This window comes from Hyperolius riggenbachi, chromosome 3 (genome assembly GCF_040937935.1).
Source record: "Hyperolius riggenbachi isolate aHypRig1 chromosome 3, aHypRig1.pri, whole genome shotgun sequence".
NCBI lineage: Eukaryota > Metazoa > Chordata > Amphibia > Anura > Hyperoliidae > Hyperolius > Hyperolius riggenbachi.
The window spans coordinates 386498542-386523993 of NC_090648.1; the positions used below are offsets into that span (position 1 = coordinate 386498542).

The 25452-nt window shown below is 42.3% G+C and overlaps 1 protein-coding gene and 1 long non-coding RNA gene across 6 annotated transcripts in view; one reads left to right on the forward strand and one right to left on the reverse strand.

Annotated features, from left to right (window-relative positions):
* The window catches only part of DOCK2 (dedicator of cytokinesis 2), a 566587-nt gene that overhangs the window by 130280 nt on the left and 410855 nt on the right, over positions 1–25452 (forward strand). For all 5 annotated transcript variants that reach the window (XM_068277405.1, XM_068277401.1, XM_068277402.1 and 2 more), the window contains 2 exons: positions 7508–7623; positions 13091–13189. In XM_068277405.1, coding sequence (XP_068133506.1) covers positions 7508–7623; positions 13091–13189 — 215 coding nt within the window. The remainder of the gene's footprint in view (positions 1–7507; positions 7624–13090; positions 13190–25452) is intronic.
* LOC137564071 (uncharacterized) overlaps positions 17871–25452 on the reverse strand; it is a 147761-nt gene continuing 140179 nt past the window's right edge. The window contains exon 5 of the long non-coding RNA XR_011030506.1: positions 17871–18247. This is a non-coding gene — a long non-coding RNA (uncharacterized lncRNA). The remainder of the gene's footprint in view (positions 18248–25452) is intronic.

The following is a 25452-nucleotide window of genomic DNA, read 5'->3' on the forward strand; positions in this document are numbered from 1 at the left end:
CCCTTCCTTTTGTTATGATACTACAGCCACATATTAGAATTAAGATATCGCTAATGGTTTCAAAGAGTCCAGAAAACAGGGAAGTTTGCTTCAGTAGGGACTAGTGTTGGGCGAACATCTAGATGTTCGGGTTCGGGCCGAACAGGCCGAACATGGCCGTGATGTTCGGGTGTTCGACCCGAACTCCGAACATAATGGAAGTCAATGGGGACCCGAACTTTTGTGCTTTGTAAAGCCTCCTTACATGCTACATACCCCAAATTTACAGGGTATGTGCACCTTGGGAGTGGGTACAAGAGGAAAATTTTTTTTAGCAAAAAGAGCTTATAGTTTTTGAGAAAATCGATTTTAAAGTTTCAAAGGGAAAACTGTCTTTTAAATGCGGGAAATGTCTGTTTTCTTTGCACAGGTAACATGCTTTTTGTCGGCATGCAGTCATAAATGTAATACATATAAGAGGTTCTAGGAAAAGGGACCGGTAACGCTAACCCAGCAGCAGCACACGTGATGGAACAGGAGGAGGGTGGCGCAGGAGGAGAAGGCCACGCTTTGAGACACAACAACCCAGGCCTTGCATGAGGACAAGAAGCGTGCGGATAGCAATTTGCATTTTGTCGCCATGCAGTCATAAATGTAATACAGATGAGAGGTTCAATAAACAGGGACCGGAAACGCTAACCCATCACAGATGTTCATTGTTCATGTTACTTGGTTGGGGTCCGGGAGTGTTGCGTAGTCGTTTCCAATCCAGGATTGATTCATTTTAATTTGAGTCAGACGGTCTGCATTTTCTGTGGAGAGGCGGATACGCCGCCGATCTGTGACGATGCCTCCGGCAGCACTGAAACAGCGTTCCGACATAACGCTGGCTGCCGGGCAAGCCAGCACCTCTATTGCGTACATTGCCAGTTTGTGCCAGGTGTCTAGCTTCGATACCCAATAGTTGAAGGGTGCAGATGGATTGTTCAACACAGCTACGCCATCTGACATGTAGTCCTTGACCATCTTCTCCAGGCGATCGGTGTTGGAGGTGGATCTGCACGCTTGCTGTTCTGTGTGCTGCTGCATGGGTGTCAGAAAATTTTCCCACTCCAAGGACACTGCCGATACCATTCCCTTTTGGGCACTAGCTGCGGCTTGTGTTGTTTGCTGCCCTCCTGGTCGTCCTGGGTTTGCGGAAGTCAGTCTGTCGGCGTACAACTGGCTAGAGGAGGGGGAGGATGTCAATCTCCTCTCTAAAGTCTCCACAAGGGCCTGCTGGTATTCTTCCATTTTGACCTGTCTGGCTCTTTCTTCAAGCAGTTTTGGAACATTGTGTTTGTACCGTGGATCCAGAAGGGTATAAACCCAGTAATTGGTGTTGTCCAGAATGCGCACAATGCATGGGTCGCGTTCAATGCAGTCCTAGGCCGAAGAAATCATAGCCTAGGGTCACAAAACCTGTTTATTTGGGCAATTTCAATGGTGGCGAGTCTGACGTACATAAATCGCAGCAATGGCCGTTAGCAACGTCTGAATCTCACGAAATGTCTCATGCAGGTAGAAGACATATTGTTAGACTTGGGCTCCAAAGATGGGTTCCCTACATCTCTGCAAACCAGAGTTACAGGGCTCCAAATTTGGTAAAATCCCCCATAGGCTTTCATTGGGCCTCCTATTTACAGTTCCAAAATCTCACATCTTTTCAAAGGGCAATTACTCAGCAGTGGCAAATTTTCTAGCATTGTAGGGACCCTTAGGGGGAACATGACTGGTGAGTTTCGGGCCCCTAGGCCAAAGAGGTCATAGCCTAGGGTCACAAAAACCTGTTTATTTGGGCTATTTCAATGGTAGTGATGGTGGCGTACATAAATCGCAGCAATGGCCGTTAGCAAAGTCTGAATCTCACGAAATGTCTCATGCAGGTAGAAGACATATTGTTAGACTTGGATTCCAAAGATGGGGTCCCTACATCTCTGCAAACCAGAGTTACAGGGGTCCAAAATTGGTAAACTCCCCCATAGGATTTCATTGCCTCCCTATTTCACTTTCCAAAATCTCACATCTTTTCAAAGGGCAATGGCTCAGCAGTACCAAATTTTCTAGCATTGTAGGGACCCTTAGGGGGAACATGACTGGTGAGTTTCGGGCCCCTAGGCCGAAGAGGTCATAGCCTGGGGTCACAAAAACCTGTTTATTGGGGCTATTTCAATGGTAGTGATGGTGGCGTACATAAATCGCAGCAATGGCCGTTAGCAACGTCTGAATCTCACGAAATGTCTCATGCAGGTAGAAGACATATTGTTAGAATTGGATTCCAAAGATGGGGTCCCTACATCTCTGCAAACCAGAGTTACAGGGGTCCAAAATTGGTATAATCCCCATAGGATTTCATTGCCTCCCTATTTCACTTTCCAAAATCTCACATCTTTTCAAAGGGCAATGGCTCAGCAGTACCAAATTTTCTAGCATTGTAGGGACCCTTAGGGGGAACATGACTGGTGAGTTTCGGGCCCCTAGGCCGAAGAGGTCATAGCCTAGGGTCACAAAAACCTGTTTATTTGGGCTATCTCAATGGTAGTGATGGTGGCGTACATAAATCGCAGCAATGGCCGTTAGCAACGTCTGCATGAGACATTTCGTGAGATTCAGACGTTGCTAACGGCCATTGCTGCGATTTATGTACGCCACCATCACTACCATTGAAATAGCCCAAATAAACAGGTTTTTGTGACCCTAGGCTATGACCTCTTCGGCCTAGGGGCCCGAAACTCACCAGTCATGTTCCCCCTAAGGGTCCCTACAATGCTAGAAAATTTGGTACTGCTGAGCCATTGCCCTTTGAAAAGATGTGAGATTTTGGAAAGTGAAATAGGGAGGCAATGAAATCCTATGGGGGATTTTACCAATTTTGGACCCCTGTAACTCTGGTTTGCAGAGATGTAGGGACCCCATCTTTGGAATCCAAGTCTAACAATATGTCTTCTACCTGCATGAGACATTTCGTGAGATTCAGACGTTGCTAACGGCCATTGCTGCGATTTATGTACGCCACCATCACTACCATTGAAATAGCCCAAATAAACAGGTTTTTGTGACCCTAGGCTATGACCTCTTTGGCCTAGGGGCCCGAAACTCACCAGTCATGTTCCCCCTAAGGGTCCCTACAATGCTAGAAAATTTGCCACTGCTGAGTAATTGCCCTTTGAAAAGATGTGAGATTTTGGAACTGTAAATAGGAGGCCCAATGAAAGCCTATGGGGGATTTTACCAAATTTGGAGCCCTGTAACTCTGGTTTGCAGAGATGTAGGGAACCCATCTTTGGAGCCCAAGTCTAACAATATATCTTCTACCTGCATGAGACATTTCGTGAGATTCAGACGTTGCTAACGGCCATTGCTGCGATTTATGTACGTCAGACTCGCCACCATTGAAATTGCCCAAATAAACAGGTTTTGTGACCCTAGGCTATGACCTCTTCAGCCTAGGACTGCATTGAACGCGACCCACGCATTGTGCGCATTCTGGACAACACCAATTACTGGGTTTATACCCTTCTGGATCCACGGTACAAACACAATGTTCCAAAACTGCTTGAAGAAAGAGCCAGACAGGTCAAAATGGAAGAATACCAGCAGGCCCTTGTGGAGACTTTAGAGAGGAGATTGACATCCTCCCCCTCCTCTAGCCAGTTGTACGCCGTCAGACTGACTTCCGCAAACCCAGGACGACCAGGAGGGCAGCAAACAACACAAGCCGCAGCTAGTGCCCAAAAGGGAATGGTATCGGCAGTGTCCTTGGAGTGGGAAAATTTTCTGACACCCATGCAGCAGCACACAGAACAGCAAGCGTGCAGATCCACCTCCAACACCGATCGCCTGGAGAAGATGGTCAAGGACTACATGTCAGATGGCGTAGCTGTGTTGAACAATCCATCTGCACCCTTCAACTATTGGGTATCGAAGCTAGACACCTGGCACAAACTGGCAATGTACACAATAGAGGTGCTGGCTTGCCCGGCAGCCAGCGTTATGTCGGAACGCTGTTTCAGTGCTGCCGGAGGCATCGTCACAGATCGGCGGCGTATCCGCCTCTCCACAGAAAATGCAGACCGTCTGACTCAAATTAAAATGAATCAATCCTGGATTGGAAACGACTACGCAACACTCCCGGACCCCAACCAAGTAACATGAACAATGAACATCTGTGATGGGTTAGCGTTTCCGGTCCCTGTTTATTGAACCTCTCATCTGTATTACATTTATGACTGCATGGCGACAAAATGCAAATTGCTATCCGCACGCTTCTTGTCCTCATGCAAGGCCTGGGTTGTTGTGTCTCAAAGCGTGGCCTTCTCCTCCTGCGCCACCCTCCTCCTGTTCCATCACGTGTGCTGCTGCTGGGTTAGCGTTACCGGTCCCTTTTCCTGGAACCTCTTATATGTATTACATTTATGACTGCATGCCGACAAAAAGCATGTTACCTGTGCAAAGAAAACAGACATTTCCCGCATTTAAAAGACAGTTTTCCCTTTGAAACTTTAAAATCGATTTTCTCAAAAACTATAATCTCTTTTTGCTAAATTTTTTTTTCCTCTTGTACCCACTCCCAAGGTGCACATACCCTGTAAATTTGGGGTATGTAGCATATATGGAGGCTTTACAAAGCACGAAAGTTCAGGTCCCCATTGACTTCCATTATGTTCGGAGTTCGGCCATGTTCGGCCCGAACCCGAACATCTAGATGTTCGTCCAACACTACACGTGACCCGTTCGGCCAATCACAGCGCTAGCCGAACGTTCGGGTAACGTTCGGCCATGCGCTCTTAGTTCGGCCATATGGCCGAACAGTTTGGCCAAACACCATCAGGTGTTCGGCCGAACCCGAACATCACCCGAACAGGGTGATGTTCTGCAGAACCCGAACAGTGGCGAACACTGTTCGCCCAACACTAGTAGGGACACAGGCTCAGCTACATAAAGTATCAGTTACAGTGCACATGGGAAATAGGTTTTCCTTCGTATTATGCTTAAAGAGAACACGAGGCGGGGTTATGGAAATGAAATCCCCATAGAGAGGCTGGTTCTGTCTATAGAGCACAGCCTCTGTTGCTATATACATCGCTCCTAAGCCCCCCCCCCCCCCCTGCGCTCAGCAATACCCCATAACTCACAGCCACGCTGTGCGGCTGTGTTTACCTCTCCTCTGTCAGTCTCGGCTGCTCCCCCGCCTCCTGCATCGCCCTGGTCCCGCCCGCGTCCCTTCCCTCCAATCAGCGGCGAGGGAAGGGACGCGTGCGAGGACTGGAGCGATGCAGGAGGCGGGGAGCGGCGAGACTGACAGAGGAGAAGTAAACACAGCGCGCCCTGACAAGCTGCGTGTTAGCAGCGCGACTGTGTTTTATGGGGGGGGGGGGGCAGATTACAGAGTGCAGGGTGGGTTACGGGCGATCTATGTAGCAACAGAGGCTGGTCTCTATAGACAGACCCAGCCTCTGTATGGGGATTGTATTCACAGAACCCTGCCTCGGGTTCTCTTTAAAGTGAAACTTAAGTTACACAGTTATATAGTTATTTGGGTTAAAAAAAAGACATACGTCCATCAAGTTCAACCAGAGAACAAAGTACAACACCAGCCTGCTCCCTCACTGTTGAAATAAAAAGTGGAAATAAACTGATGAGATAAACAATTGTATCCAACCTATTTCTTCTAAAATGACTTTTAGATATCTCACAGTTTTATGTTATTTTTTTTTTAAACTTACACAACTAGATTTATTGTTTTGTTTCAGCTCAATGTAACAGTCTGTCCCTTATCTGTGAGTGCTAAAATATATGAACTATTGACCTTTTCATCTATCCCCTACTCTCAGAAGCTCTGTTCTCTGCAAGGAAAGCTGTAACTCCTTATCAGTGGAGGAGGCTATAGTGCCACTATATAGAATTGAAGACAATAGTTTACATACGCTTATTGGGAATGATTCAAGACTAACTATAAAGTGTTCCTGAGATGGGCTTACTAAAACATTTGATACTTACTTGGAACTTCCTCCAGCCCCATGAGCACCGATGCGTCCCTCGCTGTCCTCCCATGTGCCTCCATTTGTTCGCAATGAGCCCCGGTAATTTGGCTCAGTTGCGCCACTTGGCTCTTCTGAGCTTGTGAGACCCCTCTGTGCATGCTCAGAAGAGCCAGACTGGCACGGCTGATCCAGTTATTGGGGCTGATTGCGGCTGAATGGAGGCACTCAGAAGGACGACAAGGGACGCATTGGTGCTTATGGGGCTGGAGGAAGCCCTGGGTAAGTATCAAATCTTTTAGTAAGCCCATCTCAGGTTTACTTTAAGGCCCCTCCACAGTTTAAGGCATCTAATTTTAATCATAAACATTTTGTGATATATACATCACACAATACCAGTTATCACTCCCAACATTATTTATGATTATTGAAGATATACAGTTACATTTTTACAATTTTTTTTTACCTTTTTTGTACTGTTGCTTAATATGTCATATATATGTCGGCTACATTAAATTTCTTCTTCACTTATTTTCTCCTTCTTTTCTTATACATTCAGTTCAGGAACAGGGTGGTTTCTTATAGGTTTGCATGGCATTGTACCTTTGGCATGCTCAAACTCCATCATGTTCCTCTATTTCCCATAACTTGTTTACCTGTCATTTGCAGCTACCTTAAAGAGAACCTGTACTGAGTAAACATATTTAAAATAAACACATGAGGTAACTTCAAATGAACATTACATAGTTACCTTGCCATCAGTTTCTCTCAGAAGCTCACCATTTTCTTCTGACAATAATCCCTTCCAGTTCTGACAAAATTTTGTCAGATCTGAAATATATCAGTTGCTGTCAGTAAAATATCAGTTGCTGTCAGTTACAGCTGAGAGGAAAACTGATGTACCAGGTAATGTCCATGTTTCCCTATGGCTCAAGTGGGCGATGTTACAGTTTAACTGTGTGCTGACCAGAAAGCTGTTATGGGGTAATGCCCATTTTCAAAATGGAGGACGGAAAATTCCCTTGATCACAGTGAACAAACAGGACGCGGGACAGGAGAAAGACACTGAGGAGTAGACTACATGGAAGGTAAGTATGACTTGTGTATGCTTATTTTGACTTTTTAATTTCAAATTCAGGTTCTTTAAGGCAGGGAACACACTTGACTGTTTTTGTGTGCGTTTTCTGCACAGAAAAACGGAGAACTCATGTTAATCAATGGGCTAGTTCACACTTCATATGTTTTTGAAAAAAAAAAACGTGCTTTCCTGAAAAAAAAACACACTTGGTGTGCAGAAAAAAGTACACAGAAAAACGTGTGTAGAAAACTAAAATACAAGTGTGTTCCCTGCCTAACATTTCAAATTTAGGAAAGCTTAGCAATTAGCAAAATGTGTTCACTCTTGATATGCAATGCAGAGAATTGTGTAAATATTACTACTACACATTATCACTTTGAATACTGCATTAGTAGAATGTTATTATTTAGCTAATTAACTTTTTCTACAGGTGATGTAAGAAATGATATCTATATCACTTTGCTGACTGGAGATTTTGACAGAACAACACAAAGGAATGTGGAGGTGATTATGTGTGTCTGCGATGAAGATGGGAAAGTAATGCCTGTAAGTAAATTCCCGACATACACGCACTGGTATTGTACATTCCTATTATGCTCTATGCTGATTTGTCAGACTGATAACTAGGAGGAGGGTTGCTGCTGTCACCCAGTGACAGCTTTAGGCATTACAGCAAGCTTACCTGGTTCTCACTTGGCTAATTACAGGTCCTTCTCAAAAAATTAGCATTTTGTGATAAAGTTCATTATTTTTTGTAATGTACTGATAAACATTAGACTTTCATATATTTTAGATTCATTATACACAACTGAAGTAGTTCAAGCCTTTTATTGTTTTAATATTGATGATTTTGGCATACAGTTCATGAAAACCCCAAATCCCAATCTCAAAAAATTAGCATATCATGAAAAGGTTCTCTAAACGAGCTATTAACCTAATCATCTGAATCAACGAATTAACTCTAAACACCTGCAAAAGATTCCTGAGGCTTTTAAAAACTCCCAGCCTGGTTCATCACTCAAAACCGCAATCATGGGTTAGACTGCCGACCTGACTGCTGTCCAGAAGGCCATCACTGACACCCTAAAGCAAGAGGGTAAGACACAGAAAGAAATTTCTGAACGAATAGGCTGTTCCCAGAGTGCTGTATCACCTCAGTGGCAAGTCTGTGGGAAGGAAAAAGTGTGGCAGAAAACGCTGCACGACGAGAAGAGGTGACCGGACCCTGAGGAAGATTGTGGAGAAGGACCGATTCCAGACCTTGGGGGACCTGCGGAAGCAGTGGACTGAGTCTGGAGTAGAAACATCCAGAGCCACCATGTACAGATGTGTGCAGGAAATGGGCTACAGGTGCCGCATTCAACAGGCCAAGCCACTTTTGAACCAGAAACAGCGGCAGAAGCGCCTGACCTGGGCTACAGAGAAGCAGCACTGGACTGTTGCTCAGTGTTCCAAAGTACTTTTTTCGGATGAAAGCAACTTTTGCATGTCATTCGGAAATCAAGGTGCCAGAGTCTGGAGGAAGACTGGGGAGAGGGAAATGCCAAAATGCCTGAAGTCCAGTGTCAAGTACCCACAGTCAGTGATGGTCTGGGGTGCCATGTCAGCTGCTGGTGTTGGTCCACTGTGTTTTATCAAGGGCAGGGTCAATGCAGCTAGCTATCAGGAGATTTTCGAGCACTTCATGCTTCCATCTACTGAAAAGCTTTATGGAGATGAAGATTTCATTTTTCAGCACGACCTGGCACCTGCTCACAGTGCCAAAACCACTGGTAAATGGTTTACTGACCATGGTATTACTGTGCTCAATTGGCCTGCCAACTCTCCTGACCTGTACCCCATAGAGAATCTGTGGGATATTGTGAAGAGAAAATTGAGAGACGCAAGACCCAAAACTCTGGATGAGCTTAAGGCCACTATCAAAGCATCCTCGGCCTCCATAACACCTGACCAGTGCCACAGGCTGATTGCCTCCATGCCACGCCGCATTGAAGCAGTCATTTCTACAAAAGGATTCCTGACCAAGTATTGAGTGCATAACTGAACATAATTATTTAAAGGTTGACTTTTTGTTTTAAAAACACTTTTCTTTTATTGGTCGGATGAAATATGCTAATTTTTTGAGATAGGAATTTTGGGTTTTCATGAGCTGTATGCCAAAATCATCAATATTAAAACAATAAAAGGCTTGAACTACTTCAGTTGTGTGTAATGAATCTAAAATATATGAAAGTCTAATGTTTATCAGTACATTACAGAAAATAATGAACTTTATCACAATATGCAAAGTTTTTGAGAAGGACCTGTATTTACCAAATGTGGCTGCTTTACATTGTGACTGGCTTGCAGCCAAGTTCACCTAGAACACTCTGGTTTAATTAATGGTCTGTTGAGTCTGGCTTGCATCTGCTCTCTGATTGGCTGTCTGTGTTATTAGTTCTTCTTGTCTGGGCTCCATGGGCATTATGTTGTACAGCTTTCTGTTTTGCGAAGGGTGTACTTTTGTATTGCTCTGTGTGCTAACTGTCCTCAGCTTTGGTTTGACTACAATTCTGTCTTAAAAACAGTCTCTATAGTATAGCTGCGCTCAATAGGTATAAAATACTTATTAAGTCCTAAGTAGCTGCAAGCAGTGTCCTCTTGTCAAAGGTGATAATTGCATCCAAATATATACTGCTGTGCTTCAATGCAATCACATGTAGAAAAGGATCTCAATTTCGCTTCTCATCAGCATCCAGTGAAGCATATGTAAGGGAAGCATAAAAAAATGCAAAAACATAAGGTGTATCGTATGCACAATGTACACCCTTAGTGTTCACACACCTCAAGGAATAGGTGCCTGAGTAGTAATTGTATTGTATGCACAACGTTCACCCTTAGTGTTCACACACTTCAAGGAATAGGTGCCACCACCAGAGTAGTAAGATGAACAAGCATCCTGTGGGTAAGCAGGCACTCTGAGAGGTGTGATTTGCTCTCATCTTACTACTCAGGTGGTGGCACCTATTCCTTGAAGTGTGTGAACACTAAGGGTGAACGTTGTACGTACAATACACTCTATGTTTTTGCATTTTGTTTATGCCTACCTTAGATATGCTTCACTGGATGCTAATGAGAAGTGAAATCGAGATCCCTTTCTACATGTGATTGCATTGAAGCGCAGCAGGATATATTTGAATACACTTCTGTCTTATCACATGGTTTATTTGCCTGTTTGCTGGATGTTATGTGTATGACCTCTTGCTGGTTCCTGACTTAGAGTTTGTTTATCCCTTGGATTAGTAAGTCATCTGACCTCCTGTCTATACATTTTAGCTCCATTTCTGGACTCTGTATTAGGATTTTGGGTGCTTCATTGGTTACCTCAGCCTCAGATCCAGTACTTTACTCAAATAAATCCTGGGGGCAACCAAAGTAGGGTAAAAGTAATCTCTGTCCTGTTCAACTGGGGGTTTGGCTTTAGGTGAAAATCGTGGTGGAGATTGGGGTATTGGGTCTGAAAGGTAACCGTTGATCACCTGGATAACTCACACATACCAATTTAGTGTTGGTCCTCACCTTGAAGGTTTCTAATGCTAGATACATGCCATTACATTTTCTGGCAGATCAATGGATCAAAAAATATTATTTTGTCCGTTCAGTTCCTGATCGATAACTGGATCGATTTTGTGCAGTAGTGATTGGAAGATCAATCCTGTTATCTATCGGGAGCTCATTGGACATGTCAGAAATAATCCTTTGGATCCGTCGATCTGCCGGAAATTGAATGGTGTGTTCCGAACATAAGCAGGACAACCAGTTCAGCCCAAAAGTGCAGAATCATGAGGCCAATTTTATTGAATACTATAAAAACAACTTTCAATTTCTTTGCTGCCATCTGCTGCTCTTTTCCTGTCAATCTTTGACCCATTCAGCAAGGACCAAAGATTGCCATGTGTAATGATGTAATCAGCAGCAAAGGATCCAATCTCATTATTTTCCTAACTTCAGAGTTCTCTGCTTGCATTTCATGCTGCAGTGTGACTAATTACATGCCAAAGAAGTCCCACGGAATTCCCACCCACAGCAGAACAGTAAACAGTGGCTGTGGAAAGGTGCCTATCGACGATACAATTTCTACTATTCATTTTTTCAACATCTATGTAATATGAGGGACTACCAAAAATATTAATTCACAGTGTACCCTTCTACTACATGGATTCAGTAAGATTATAAAATCAAGATTGAATCATCGATGAGCACCTTAACATTCATCAACAGCTGACAAAAATAAAAAAAATAGCAATATTGTTCGATGAAGCACATTTCTAAATTACCCGAAAGGGAACAATGCAACTTTTTTGCAGAGCATATCAGTTCAATAATTACATAGTAAGGCTTTTGTTTTCCTTTCATATTACAAGGATTATCACCGATACTTGGGCTATGATTATCTAATAATTATTAATTTATTATTCATTATATATATTGTACCAACATCTGCTGTTAAAGGGATGCAAACAATACATATGATGCATTTATGTGATGTAAACAATACAGACAATACACAAATGTACTGCATGTAAAGTAAGAAGTGCATATTGAAGAGATGTCAAAGAAAATACGGTACAATAGCAGATAAAGCTCTGCCACGTTAGCTTACATTCTAAGAAGTTCTCACTAGAATTTTTTCAGACTCCCTTCTGACCCAAGTGGCCAGCCCCAAAGCTTGCATCAGTCTATTGAGCACCAGGGATAAACGCCTCTGACAGTTTTGTGAGACTTTCCTTGAATTTTGGGGGGTTCTGTGAATTTTTGTTGCAAATAGTTTTTTGCTTATTTTTTTGCTTGAAAAAGCATAAAAAATAAAATTATTCTTAGGGAAAAAAACTTTCCAAAGAAAGACTAGTTTGTTCTGAAAATAAAGATATATATATATATCTTTTAGTAGTCTTAAAGTGAACCTCCAGACTAGAAATCTACTCAGCGGCACTGAAAAGGCTTGGTGATGGTGATTCTTTAACAGTTTCACAGCATCAGAACTTTGTTTTTCTTACCCAAGCCTCATTTTTAGCTGCACAGAAGAAAACTGCCTGGACATTTTTCCCTTGATGCTGTGCAAAGCATGATGGGATTTCTGCTGTTGTTCTTCTTCTGCTGTTTTGGTGCAAATTTGTTTTTTTTAATTTGAGATTCGAAGCCTAGTGCGCGCAGCTGGGAGGGGTGATCAGGACACAGGACAGTTGGAACTGTGTCTCATGCCCTGTCACCTCCTTTCAACCAAAAAGATGGCTGCCCTCAAGAAATCACAAACAGTTGCCTGTTCTTATAAAACAGGGTGGGCAAGATATTATATTACCTATCTATTTTTGAAACTTAATAACAGTATGTTTGTTTAGGCTGAAGTTCCCCTTTAAGTATTGGTAAAGTTGTTGCTGATTGCATAGAGACATAGCTAAAATGTCAAAACTGCTCTGGTCCTTAAGGGGGATTTATGTGTTGGTACTGAAGTGGTTAAGACTGCAAAGAAAATTCATCTGAGCTTACTGTCACTTTTATCAATTCTTGGCTGAAGAATAGTTTTAATAACATAAAAATGAAAGGGCTGTCTTGACGTTTTTCAAGAGAGGTGGCAAGGGGCGAACGGTTTGTGGAACTATTCAAAACATAACATCCTTCCTGAAAGATAAGAAGAAAACAGGAAAGCATAAGATAGATACTGGCTAAATCAAAACTGATTTCTGTGAATGAATATGTAGCAGTAACTTTTAGATTGTGTAGTACGTACTTCAGTGAGACCAATATAATGATGTTGATTTACATAAGACTGAGGGTCACCAGAGTCAAATTCTATGACTTCCTCTGCCCAGAGAATGTAGTACAGCTCCATCTGGACTGGTTGCTAAGTACAAAACAGAGAGGGTCTTTTTCAGAAGTTACACAGTGCACAGGGCAGCAATGTTGTTAACACTCTTCTTTAAGGTTTTTTTTTTTTTTTAAAGTAAGATAACATTTTGGTTTTCCTTTTTATCAGAACACAATATGCATGGGAGCAGGGGAAAAGTCTGTGAGCGAATATAGATCTGTTTTATATTATCAGATCAAACAACCACGCTGGATGGAGACTATAAAGGTATGTGGGGATATTCCATTATGTGTTTATTTGAAAGAATATCCTATTCTTTTCACTTTAAAGATCTGATGGGTGCCATCAACAAACAACCATTTAAATGCTAGTATAAAGATACTCAAGCACTGTACAATATTTTAACCATTTTCTTTTTACTAGATTAGAGATTAGATGCTTGATGTACGAAAACCAGTAATATTGCTGTGTGCAGACAGCACATGGCAATTTTTTCAATACTTAGACCAGCAGATTACCTGATGTCGCTTATTTAGAGGTACATAAGTAACATGATTGTTACTATGGTAGCGAGTGTTATGCAAGCAGCATAATGTGCATTACTGTATTAATGCTCAAGTTATTTATATACTGTAGGTTGTGCTGATTGCACAATGCAAGGTACTGTGTGGGTGTAAGTACTGGTATAATTGCTGTGCTTCAGTGCATCAAGCCCATGATATGGTATGAAGCCCACCATGAAGAAATGGATGTACTACTCACTGACAGGACAAGCCATTTTCTGGTCTTTATCACCTTAAATTGAGTGTCACAAGTTCCAATAGGTATAAAAGTTTAATCATTTGCATCTGACTCTTTTTTTCTACAGGATCAGTTGAAAAAGGGCATAAGACACACCCTATTGAAAAGGGCTCGCTATGCAAACTGTACCTACAAAAAGTAGCGAGCGCCCAATATTTGTAGGTGCAGTTGGCGTAGCAGGCAGCCTCTGTGCCTCGATGCCAACTATTATAGGGCAACCCTTCACCAGGGAGTAAGGGGTAATCACCAGGGAGTAAGGGGTAAAGGGTAGGTACTCACCGGGGGTGGGGGGGCTTAAAGGTTTGGCGGTGCCCCCTGGGGGAGTGTGAGAAAATAGGGAGAGGTTAGGTCATAGTAAAATGTATGTAAATATTACCAATATTTTAATATATGAAAGAAGAATATTGGTAAATTTATCGATATTCTACTTCTGGCTATTCCTGTGCCTTTTTAACAGGCGCCTTTATCAAACGCTCTTCTACTGTGCACTGTGATTTGCATATGGCTGCATTAATTTTTTTTTTCAACTAATGTTTATTAAGATAATGAAACACGATACAAAATTGCAGTAAAGGTATAAAAGGGCATACAGTTAAAAAATACCAGCAAGAGATAGCACAGATATAAAGAATACAGTGTAGAAAGACGGTTATAGACCAAGTCGTTTCAGTATGGCTAACAGATGCATAAGAATGGCTATGTACACATAAGACCCTGAAGACTAAGATAAGTAAATAAAACATAATGCTGAGGATACACGGTACGTTTCTGTACTGTGTATCGACCAGCTGATCCGGCCAGCTGATAATATTCAGCTGGCCCGATCATGCCACTCGACCCGCGCACGCTCGATTCCCGCTGGCGGACAATGGCAGGGAATCGAGTGGCTGATAAGGAACGCCGGCGGGGACAAGCGCGAATCGATCCATGCGCACGTGCGGACGAGCGGGGACGCGGCGGGGGTCGATCCGGAGGCTAATCGGCCGCCGGATCGACCCATGTATGCCCAGCATTAGGCTTGATGCACTAAGCGCTAATCAGACCAAGGGGACCAAGCTTTGAGAAAGTAGTCCTCCCTTTTGTTCAAAGAAATAGTCATTTTTTCAAGGAGATATAGTTCTTGAAGTCTGTTTTTCAGGGCTACGATGTTGAGGAAGGAAGACTTCTATTCTTCTGTAATGTTTCTGTGACGGCCATAGAAACATTACAAATTTGCACTAACAAGGTGTTCTGGTATCTGTCTAAGTTGGGGGTCTGCTTATGAAAAAGGCCTATCCAGGGGACCGGGGATATCTGAACATCTAATTTATCAGAGGCCAGGAGAAAGCAATCTTCCCAGAAACCTCGGACAACTGAGCAGTGCCACCAACAATGAGCCTGATCAGCTGCCAAGCCACAGCCCCTAAAACACATAGTAAAGGTAGATATACCTCTCTTACACAGCAAAGAGGAGGTCCTATACCAGTCATAGAAAACCTTATATCCCCTTTCTTTGGCTACATTCATTTCTTTATAATGTTTCTATTTCACAAGGACAAGTCTATATGGCAACAAGAACATCCATAGCAATGTACATAGTACAAAACAGACAATAGTGAGGATCAGGGATGGTCAGAAATGCCAATTTCTGTTTCCGCCATTGCCAATTACCACTACCATTTCCGCTTTCCGCTAACGATTTTCGCATTCCAATACGGATTTTCGTGGTAATTTCCGCCAACTTTAACATTGATTTTCTCAAAAACTACAAGGTCTTTTTTAAATATTTTTTTTCCTCTTGTTCCTACTTGTCTGCTTAACATTCTCTGAAAATGTGGTGTTGCTATTAACCTCTAACATCGGTGTCATACTGTATAGCGGTTCCAATGCGGATTTTTGCGGTCATTTCTGCTGACTTTAACATTGATTTTCTCAAAAACTGCAAAGTCTGAAATATTTTTTTTCTTGTTTTCATTTGTCTGCTTAACATTCCCTGAAAATTTGGTGTTTCTAGCTCCTACGGGGGTTTTGCTATTAACCTCTAGTTAAGTCGGCATAATAACACATATCGGTAATGCGAATTTTCTGCATTTTACATTACAGTCAACAGCGGCCAAATTTGCGGGTTAATAGCAAAGCCCCTGTAGGAGCTAGAAACACCACATTTTCAGGGTATGTTAAGCAGAAAAGTGGAAACGAGGAAAAAAATATTTCAAAAAGACCTTGAAGTTTTTGAGAAAATCGATGTTAAAATTGGCAGAAATGACTGCGAAAATCCGTATTGGAACCGCTATGCAGTATAATGTCGACTTTAGAGGTTAATAGCAAATCCCCCATAGGTGCTAGAAACCCGAAATTTTCAGGGAATGTTAAGCAGAAAAGTAGGAACAACAGGAAAATTAAATCTTTTAAAAAGACCTTGTCGTTTTGAGAAAATTGATGTTAAAGTCGGCAGAAATTTCTACAATTTCCTCAAAAATTTCTGCGAAAATCCACCTACCGCACTTGCATTACTGATTTCCGAACTTCGATGCGGAAATGCAATTTCCGATCAGAAAATTGCATTTCTGCAGAATCCGAACGAAGATACCGTATATACTTGCAAGAAAGCCAAATTTTTGACCCCCCCAAAAGTGGGCCAAAAGTTGGGGGTCGGCTTGCTTGCGAGTCATGTCCCCCCGGTCGCCGCCGCCGCTGCTGCTATTACCTTACCGGCGGCTTCCAATATTCCCATCTCCATCTCCAGGCAGGGCATGTAAATAGTTCACAGCAGCTCGCCCCACGGCGGCAGCTGTGTGATGACGGAGGAAGCGTAGAGAGAGCGGTTCCCATAGTAACGGCGATACATATCGCCGCTACAGGAAGCCGCTCTCTACGCTTCCTCCGTCATCACACAGCAGCCGCCGTGGGGCGAGCTGCTGTGAACTATTTACATGACCTGCACGGAGACGGAGAGGGGAATATTAGAGGCCGCCGGTAAGGCAATAGCGGCAGCGGCCGGGGGGGGGGGGGGGTCCAACTACCTACCTACCTACTTACCTACCTACCTACACTGAGCACTATACTCGGCACTATCTACCTATACTGGGGCACTATACTAGCTATACTGGGGCACTATGCTAGCTATACTGGGGCACTATGCTAGCTATACTGGGACACTATGCTAGCTATACTGGGCACTATACTACCTATACTGAGCACTATACTAGCTATACTGGGCACTATACTACCTATATGGAGCACTATACTAGCTATACTGGGGCACTATGCTAGATATACTGGGGCACTATGCTAGCTATACTGGGCACTATACTACCTATACTGAGCACTATACTAGCTATACTGGGCACTATACTAGCTATACTGAACACTTTACTAGCTATACTGGACACTTTACTAGCTATACTGGGCACGATACTAGCTTTACTGGGCACGATACTAGCTATACTGGGGCATTTTACTAGCTATACTGGGCACTTTACTAGCTATACTGAGCACTACCTACCTATACTGGGCACTATACTAGCTATACTGAGCACTATACTAGCTGTACTCGGCACTATACTAGCTATACTGGGACACACTGGGGGGATCACGCGGCCAGCATTTCCTACCCCTGGCTTAGATGAGGGTCAATCACTTTTTCCTGTTTTTCGGGTAAAAGTTGGGGGGTCGGCTTATATGCGGGTCGGCTTGCTTGTGAGTATATATGGTAAGAGTGGAAAGTCTTACATACCTCCTGACTGAGGAGCATTGATACATGACTAGTTCAACACACTGTACAATCAGGACATCCAACAACACAAGTACAAATACATATAATTGATGTTTATTTTGAAACTTCACCCGTACTGGTACATGCTCATTTCATAAAAAAACACGGAAATTCTAGGGGTAGGTTCCTGACTGTCACAATCTCACCTGGGACATCTTCTGTTTGTTGCAGCTGAGCTGCAGCCAGATAGTGCTGAATTCCCTGCACACGTGTTACTGCAAAATGTTGCATGCATTTTTAATGAGTGTCCTATCCTTCTGCAATCAGCCTGCAGTCTTCAGAGTAGCACAGGATTGAGTAATTAATATTGCGCTGTGTTGGAATTTGCATGCCTGCTCTCATTGGTGGATGTCCACATAAAAAAAAACTCCCCCTGTTGCATTGCTTTACCTATCATAGTTATCCGCTCACCCCAAATCTTCATTCCTGGGTATTGTGTGATTACTGCTTGTTACCTTGCCTTGTTCTCTGTGCTTTACCTCCAGTGGAGAATAGCAGTGTTCCATTTTGCCTGTCTGGACGTTGCCATCACTACGGTTGTGATTGGCAGATGCTGCTTCCAATCCTGCTGTGTGGACGTTATAAAATCTGTGGTTGCTATTGGTGATGCTCCTTCTAGTCTTGCCTGTCTGGACGTTGCCATCACTGCGGTTGTGACTGACGGACGCTCCTTCTAGTCCTGTCGTGTGGACATTACAATAGCTGTGGTTGCTATTGATACACTCCTTCCCGTCTAGTCCAGTATCGTCATTTGGTTTATCTGAAATAATCTGTGGTTCACACTGTTTTTTAAACGTACAGACAATAGCTGTATGATAATACTTTGAGCATATGTGAGGAACTAAATGAAATACATATACATCAAATAGTTTTGAAAAATATAAAAATATGATTCTCTGCAGCAACCTCTCTATCTAAATATAAGGTTTTAGCAATTTTAAACATTGATTTCTCATTTGCTTTATGACATCCCAATAATCTATGCAGTTGTCTGTCTATCAATTTATGCATATTAACAAAGATCAGCATACTAGAAACTAATAAGCAGTGTCTGAGTACACACATCCCCAATAAGAACAATATAGTATTATCAAAGAATAGAAGTTACATATTTACATAATTAGTTTGGTTGAAAAAAAGACATCCATTAAGTTCAACCAGGAGAAATAATCAACGAAAAATTAGGTACATTTCTGTCCTGCATCCTGACATATTCCAGTTGATCCAGGGGAATGCAAAAAATCCTTACAAGGCTTGGCCAATGAACCTTTAGAGGGGGAAAAAAGAATAATTCCAGAAAAAAAAATCCCTGGATAACTCTGCCGAGAATTACCTAGTGATTGTTGTGGATGTCCTTTAATGCAAGGAAAACATCCAAGTTTCCTTTAATGGAAGGAAAACATCCAAGCTTCCTTTAACCTCCTTAGCGGTAACCCCATGCTGGACACGGGATAAGCCGCCGGAGGGTTCCGCTCAGGCCCTGCTGGGCCGATTTGCATCATTTTTTTTGTCAAACACGCAGCTAGCACTTTGCTAGCTGCGTGTTTGTTGCGATCGCCGCTGCCTGCCGCCGATGCGCCGCTACCCGCCGCGATACATGGGCCCCCCCCTTGCATACCTCTTGCGCAGCCTGGCCAATCGGCGCCAGGCTGCGCTATGGGGTGGATCGGGATTCCCTGTGATGTCACGACGTCGGCGACGTCGATGACGTCACTCCGTTCGTCGCCATGGCGACGGGGGAAGCCCTCAAGGAAATCCCGTTCAGAACGGGATTTCCTTATGAGCAAGCGGCGCCGGCGGCGATCTGAAGGTACGTGGGGACGCTGCAAGGGGGGGGGGAAATGTGAGAAAAACCCCCCCGCGGCCACGCAGCCGCACGATTCATACCGCCAGGGTGGTTAAGTGCAGATATAGAATCTGTCATAACTACTTCCTGTGGTAAATATATTCCACATTTTTAACCACGCTTACTGTAAAGAACCTCTTCCTACATAGATGGCAAAACCATTTTTTCCTCTATCCACAGATCATGCCCCCTTTTTTTTGTAAAAGTCTTGGGGCGCAAAGCTTTTCTACTAAGCTGAAGTATTGTCCTCTGATGTATTTATGTATGTTAAGCTAAATCAATCCAGTTGACCTTTCCTGGTAAGTGAGACCTTCCATCCCCCTGATTCATTTAATTGCCCATCTTTGCACCTGCTCTGGTATGTCAGTGTATTTCTTATATTGTATCATATATTTATACAAAAAAAAGTGATTTATACAAAAGGAGTAGTATATAAGCACCTCTAGATTTTATTTCCAATTTTATGCACCACAGAATTTTATTAGCTTTAGCTGCTGCTACTTGGCATTGACTACAGCATTAAATATATTAACTTTTTATCATCTAGTATTTCCAAGTCCTTCTCCAAGTCTGATGTTCTCAGCTGTATGCTGTTTCTCTTATGATTTTTTATTACCAATATTTCACTAAGTTATGTTCACGTCAAACTTCTCTCCTAATCCTTCCTTCCACACTAACCCTACTACTACTGCTGCACCTGACACTAGCCTTCCTACTACTGCTACACATACAGTGGGATGCGAAAGTTTGGGCAACCTTGTTAATCATCATGATTTTCCTGTATTAATCGTTGGGTGTTACGATAAAAAATGTCAGTTAAATATATCATATAGGAGACACACACAGTGATATTTGAGAAGTGAAATGAAGCTTATTGGATTTACAGAAAGTGTGCAATAATTGTTTAACCTATTTTGGTTCCTGGATGTAGAAACTACGTCCAGGAACCATGTGCGCTACCGCGCGCTCCCGTGGCCGATCGTGCGCGTGCATGCGCACTCCCGGCCGCGGATTCGGTAGCCACGGAATCAATGTATCGGGCTATGGTGCCCAATCACTGATTCCTCTCCCCCGCTGAAAAAGTGACAGCTTCTCTCGGAAGCTGTGCTTTTTCTGGCCGTTGCCTCCCCCCTGCGTCACTCTAAGCGTGTGTTACGCTTAGAGTGACGTCATGTAAATAAACTCATGGCCGCCATCTTGTGGCCAAAAAGTACAAAACACACAATTACATTATAAAACTATAGTTTACATACCACCCTCCCAAAAATACCCAAATAACATGTTTAATATAAAAAAAACAAAAACATGAAAATAAAGAAAAAACATGTAAATATTTACCTAAGGGTCTAAACTTTTTAAATATCAATGTAAAGATGAAATATTTCTATATTTTTTTTATTTTAAACTTGTAAATAGTGATAGATGCAAAACGGAAAAATGCACCTTTATTTCCAAATAAAATATTGTCGCCATACATTGTGATAGGGACATAATTTTAACGGTGTAATAACCGGAACATATGGGCAAATACAATACGGGAGTTTTAATTATGGAGGCATGTATTATTTTAAAACTATAATGGCTGAAAACTGAGAAATAATGTTTTTTTCCGTTTTTTTCTTATTCTTCCTGTTAAAATGCATTTACAGTAAAGTGGCTCTTAGCAAAATGTACCCCCCAAAGAAAGCCTAATTGGTGGAGGAAAAAACAAGATATAGATCAGTTCATTGTGATAAGTAGTGATAAAGTTATAGGCTAATGAATGGGAGGTGAACATTTCTCAAGTGAAAACGACGGAACGCGAATGGGTTAAACAAAATTAGGCAGGTGCATAAATTTGGGCACCACAAAAAATAAATTAATCAATATTTAGTAGATCCTCCTTTTGCAGAAATTACAGCCTCTAAACGCTTTCTGTAGGTTCCAATGAGAGTCTGGATTCTGGTTGAAGGTATTTTTGACCATTCCTCTTCACAAAACATTTCTAGTTCATTCAGGTTTGATGGCTTCTGAGCATGGACAGCTCTCTTTAAATCACACCACAGATTTTCAATTATATTCAGGTCTGGGGACTGAGATGGCCATTCCAGAACGTTGTACTTGTTCCTCTGCATGAATGCCTTAGTGGGTTTTGAGCAGTGCTTAGAGTTGTTGTCTTGTTGAAAGATCCAGCCTTGGCGCAGCTTCAGCTTTGTCACTGTTCCTGGACATTGGTCTCCAGAATCTGCTGATACTGAGTGCAATCTGTGTGTCCCTCAACTTTGACAAGATTCCCAGTCCCTACACTGGCCACACAGCCCCACAGCATGATGGAACCACCACCATATTTTACTGTCGGTAGCGGGTGTTTTTCTTGGAATGCTGTGTTTTTTTTCCTCCATGCATAACGCTCCTTGTTTTGCCTAAATAACTAGGGATGATCACCGTGTTCCGCGGAATTCCATTTTCCGCGATCCCGGCCGGAATTTGCTGATTCCGTTCTGTCGCATCGGATTAGAATTGCCATAGAGATATAGCGGAAATTCCGTGGAAAGATGCGTAATTCTGGCGGATTGCAGAATTTTGTTCGCCAATCACAAGAAAGCCCCTAGAAGAAGTTTAAACAACAGGATTTCTTCTAGGGATGCTTTCAAGTAAGGATGATCCGGCAGAAAAAATCTCCCTCTCTCTCCCCTCCTCGTACTCCTCCTCTCTTGTCTTGTCTTCCAGGGATTTGTTGCATGTCAAAAGCAAGCTCACATACATTGGCCAGGAATTAAATCCAGGTCAACTGCTTTACAGTGTCTCTTTAAGAGAAAGTGTCATTAGGGCCTTGCTGTAACATAGATTGTAGTGTAACTATTTCAACTAATGTATTAGTTGATCTAGATTGTAAGCCTTTGGGCAGGGTCCTCCTCCTTTTGTGTCCTACCTGATCTTGCACCTCCATTACTGTGAACCCATGCTATGCATCTGAGTGAACCTAACTTGCCTAATCTCCATGCTCCATCCAGTCACTGACTAAGCATTACCTGGTACTCATACTATGGTGTGTGATCTGGTTTTCTTGTATTCCTGTATTGTCATATTGCTGTATGTCACTCCTAAATATTGTCTGTAACCTAAATTAATGTTCAGCGCTGCGTAATATGTTGGCGCTTTATAAATACAATAAATAAATAAATAAATAAATGTATCCTTCTTAAACTTGAAGATTATATACAAATGTAAGCAGAGTGGTGCAGCGGCAGTGTGCTGGGCCCATAACCCAGAGGTCGATGGATCGAAACCATCCTCTGCTAGGCATGTTTTCATTTTTGCACCTCACTTTATTGCATGGGCAAAATGGTTTCCATAGCCCTGTAAGAGAAAGTGTAATAAGGGCCCTGCCGTAACATAGATATTACGGTAGCTAAGCCTACTCCTGGGCCTTTTCTTGTAGTTTAAGAGGTGAGTGAACTGTGACACCACATAAGAAAAAAAAAAAAAACCCCAGCAAACAGAGAAGCTTCCCCATATTGGAGCATTATATTTGGTAAAGTCTTAAGCCAATGTGTTGTAAGCCACAAGTAAGCTTTAGGTTAGCAGGAATGCATGGCCACCTAACTTTTCATCCTTCCCACCCTTGCCCTGGAATCTTCCAGACTTCAAATTCAACATGTAGTGTTGGTGGTATAGTGGTGAGCATAGCTGCCTTCCAAGCAGTTGTCCTGGGTTTGATTCCTGGCCAATGTATGTGAGCTTGCTTTTGACATGCTACAAATCCTTGGAAGACAAGACAAGAGAGGAGGAGGAGAGAGAGAGAAATTCTGCGGAAATGTAATGGTGACGGAATTTAGTGCTGGGGGAATCCCGGAATTCCGGCTGAACAGAATTTGCTCTTTCCGATCATCCCTATAAATAACCCATCAGTCCACAGCACCATATTCTAAAATGAAGCTGGCTTGTCCAAATGTGCTTTAGCATACCTCAAGTGGCTTTGTTTCTGCTGTGGGCTTCCTCTGCATCACTCTCGCATACAGCATCTCCTTGTGTAAAGTGTACTGGATGGTTGAATGATGCACAGTGACTCCATCTGCTGCAAGATGATGTTGTAGGTCTTTGGTGCTGGTCTGTGGGTTGACTCTGACTGTTCTCACCATTCGTCGCTTCTTTCTATCTGAGATTTTTCTTGGTCTGCCACTTTGAGCCTTAACTTGAACTGAGCGTGTGGTCTTCCATCTGCTCAATATGTTCCTAACTGTGCAAACAGACAGCTGAAATCTCCCTCCCCTATATCATAGTGGTGAACAATATTTGTCTTCAGGTCATTTGAGAGTTGTTTTGAGACCCCTGTGTTGCTACTCTTCAGAGAAAATTAAAAGAGGGAAACTTGCAATTGACCCCCTTAAGTACTCTTTCTCATAACTGGATTTACCTGAGTATGTAGGTCAGGGGTCACTTAGCTTACCAAGCCAATTTGAGTTCCAATAATTGGTTCTAAAGGTTTTGGAATCAATAAAATGACAAATTTATGCACCTGCCTAATTTTATTTAAACAATTATTGCACACTTTTTGTAAAGCCAAACTTTCGCATCCCACTGTAACATTAACACCAGCCGAACTACCGCTTCATCTAACACTAACCTCACTGCTTCTACACCACACTAACTTCACTGTCAGTACACCTATCACTAATCTCCCTGCTGCTTCACCTAACATTGACCTCATTGCTTTTCCACCACACTAACTTCTATGGTACTACACCTACCACTAACCTTCCACTACACCTTACACTAACTATCAATGGTGTGTCCTTTACCGTTTCTCACACTTGCCAATTCTTCCATCACAGCTGTAGTGCCACCACTTACCTAGTCATCACAACTGTAGTGGCGTCACTTGCCGAGGCACAAAAACTAAGCGCCCCCAGTGCACTATAGCCTGTGATTAACATTGCACATTATAGTACTGCAGAGGCACAGTGCAAATCGCTGTGTTGAAAGTAAGTGCTTCGACATTAATACCAAATCATTATTGTAGCTATGTTTTCTTGGCAACATGTTGCCGTTAAAATGGCTGTAAAAGGTGTTTTTGGTGCCATTTGGTTTAAAGTAACTGCTGCACATATGACAACTAGAGATGAGTGAATGCATGGCATATTTTATTTCGTCCCATTCCCACACAAATAAAAATATTTCTGAAAATACAGTATATGGGCATGGGAAAACTAATTTTCACACAATGCATTGAAAACACATTTTTCGCCATAAACGTATCCCTAAATTCAACACACAAAATGCTGCATACAGGCTTTCGCACTATTAAAATCACTATGCGTGTGTTTTTAAAACACTCATATGTGCAGCATAGAACATGTGATGGAAATGAGCCCCTAGATGCTATATCACTTGAATGAATAACTTAGGCTGAAAATAATACTGTCATATTCACTATCTAAAAACTACAGGGTTAAAATCCTAAACCTTTCCATCATACAAGCCGTGAATTCAAAAGAAGGTGAATACAACAATCCTTTCAACTATTTATAGACAGTAATAAAATTCAGAACACTGCAGGGAAAAAGATTGCCTATGAAGTAATGCAGAGCTAACACAACTGTAAACATGAACACGGGGCTAAAACCATTCTCATTCTTCAGTAATATGAGATTGCTTTAATGTACTTGATTTACAATCTCTGAAAGGAAACTGCATTATGAGCAATTTTCTCTAGTGTTCCAAATGCTTTTCTTCACAAAGGAATATATTTTTATTTTGTTACATTTTCCATTGTTTCATAAAACAGATATATTTTCTGCATTGGTAATGGTGTAAAAATAAACAAATGTGTCATACAAACCAATGTGTTTGTAGGGCTCTTTCGTCAACTAAGCAAGCATGTTCAAATAGATGGGGTCTGTTGGTACTCCTAAAGTGTTTCTTCTTTGTGGCATACTTTTAAACAGTACCATTTATCTTCATTTTACTTTTTTTTTTTTAATTGCTGTGCTCTGATACAAAAGAAACTCATATTATGTATAATATTGCAGGGGTCTGAATACACAAAATATGAAGAATCCCTTCTCTTCTCCCTACTTTATATGCCTGCAGCTTCCCTTCTGCCCCACACTTGATGCATCCACATTTACCCTGACAAATAATGCTCAA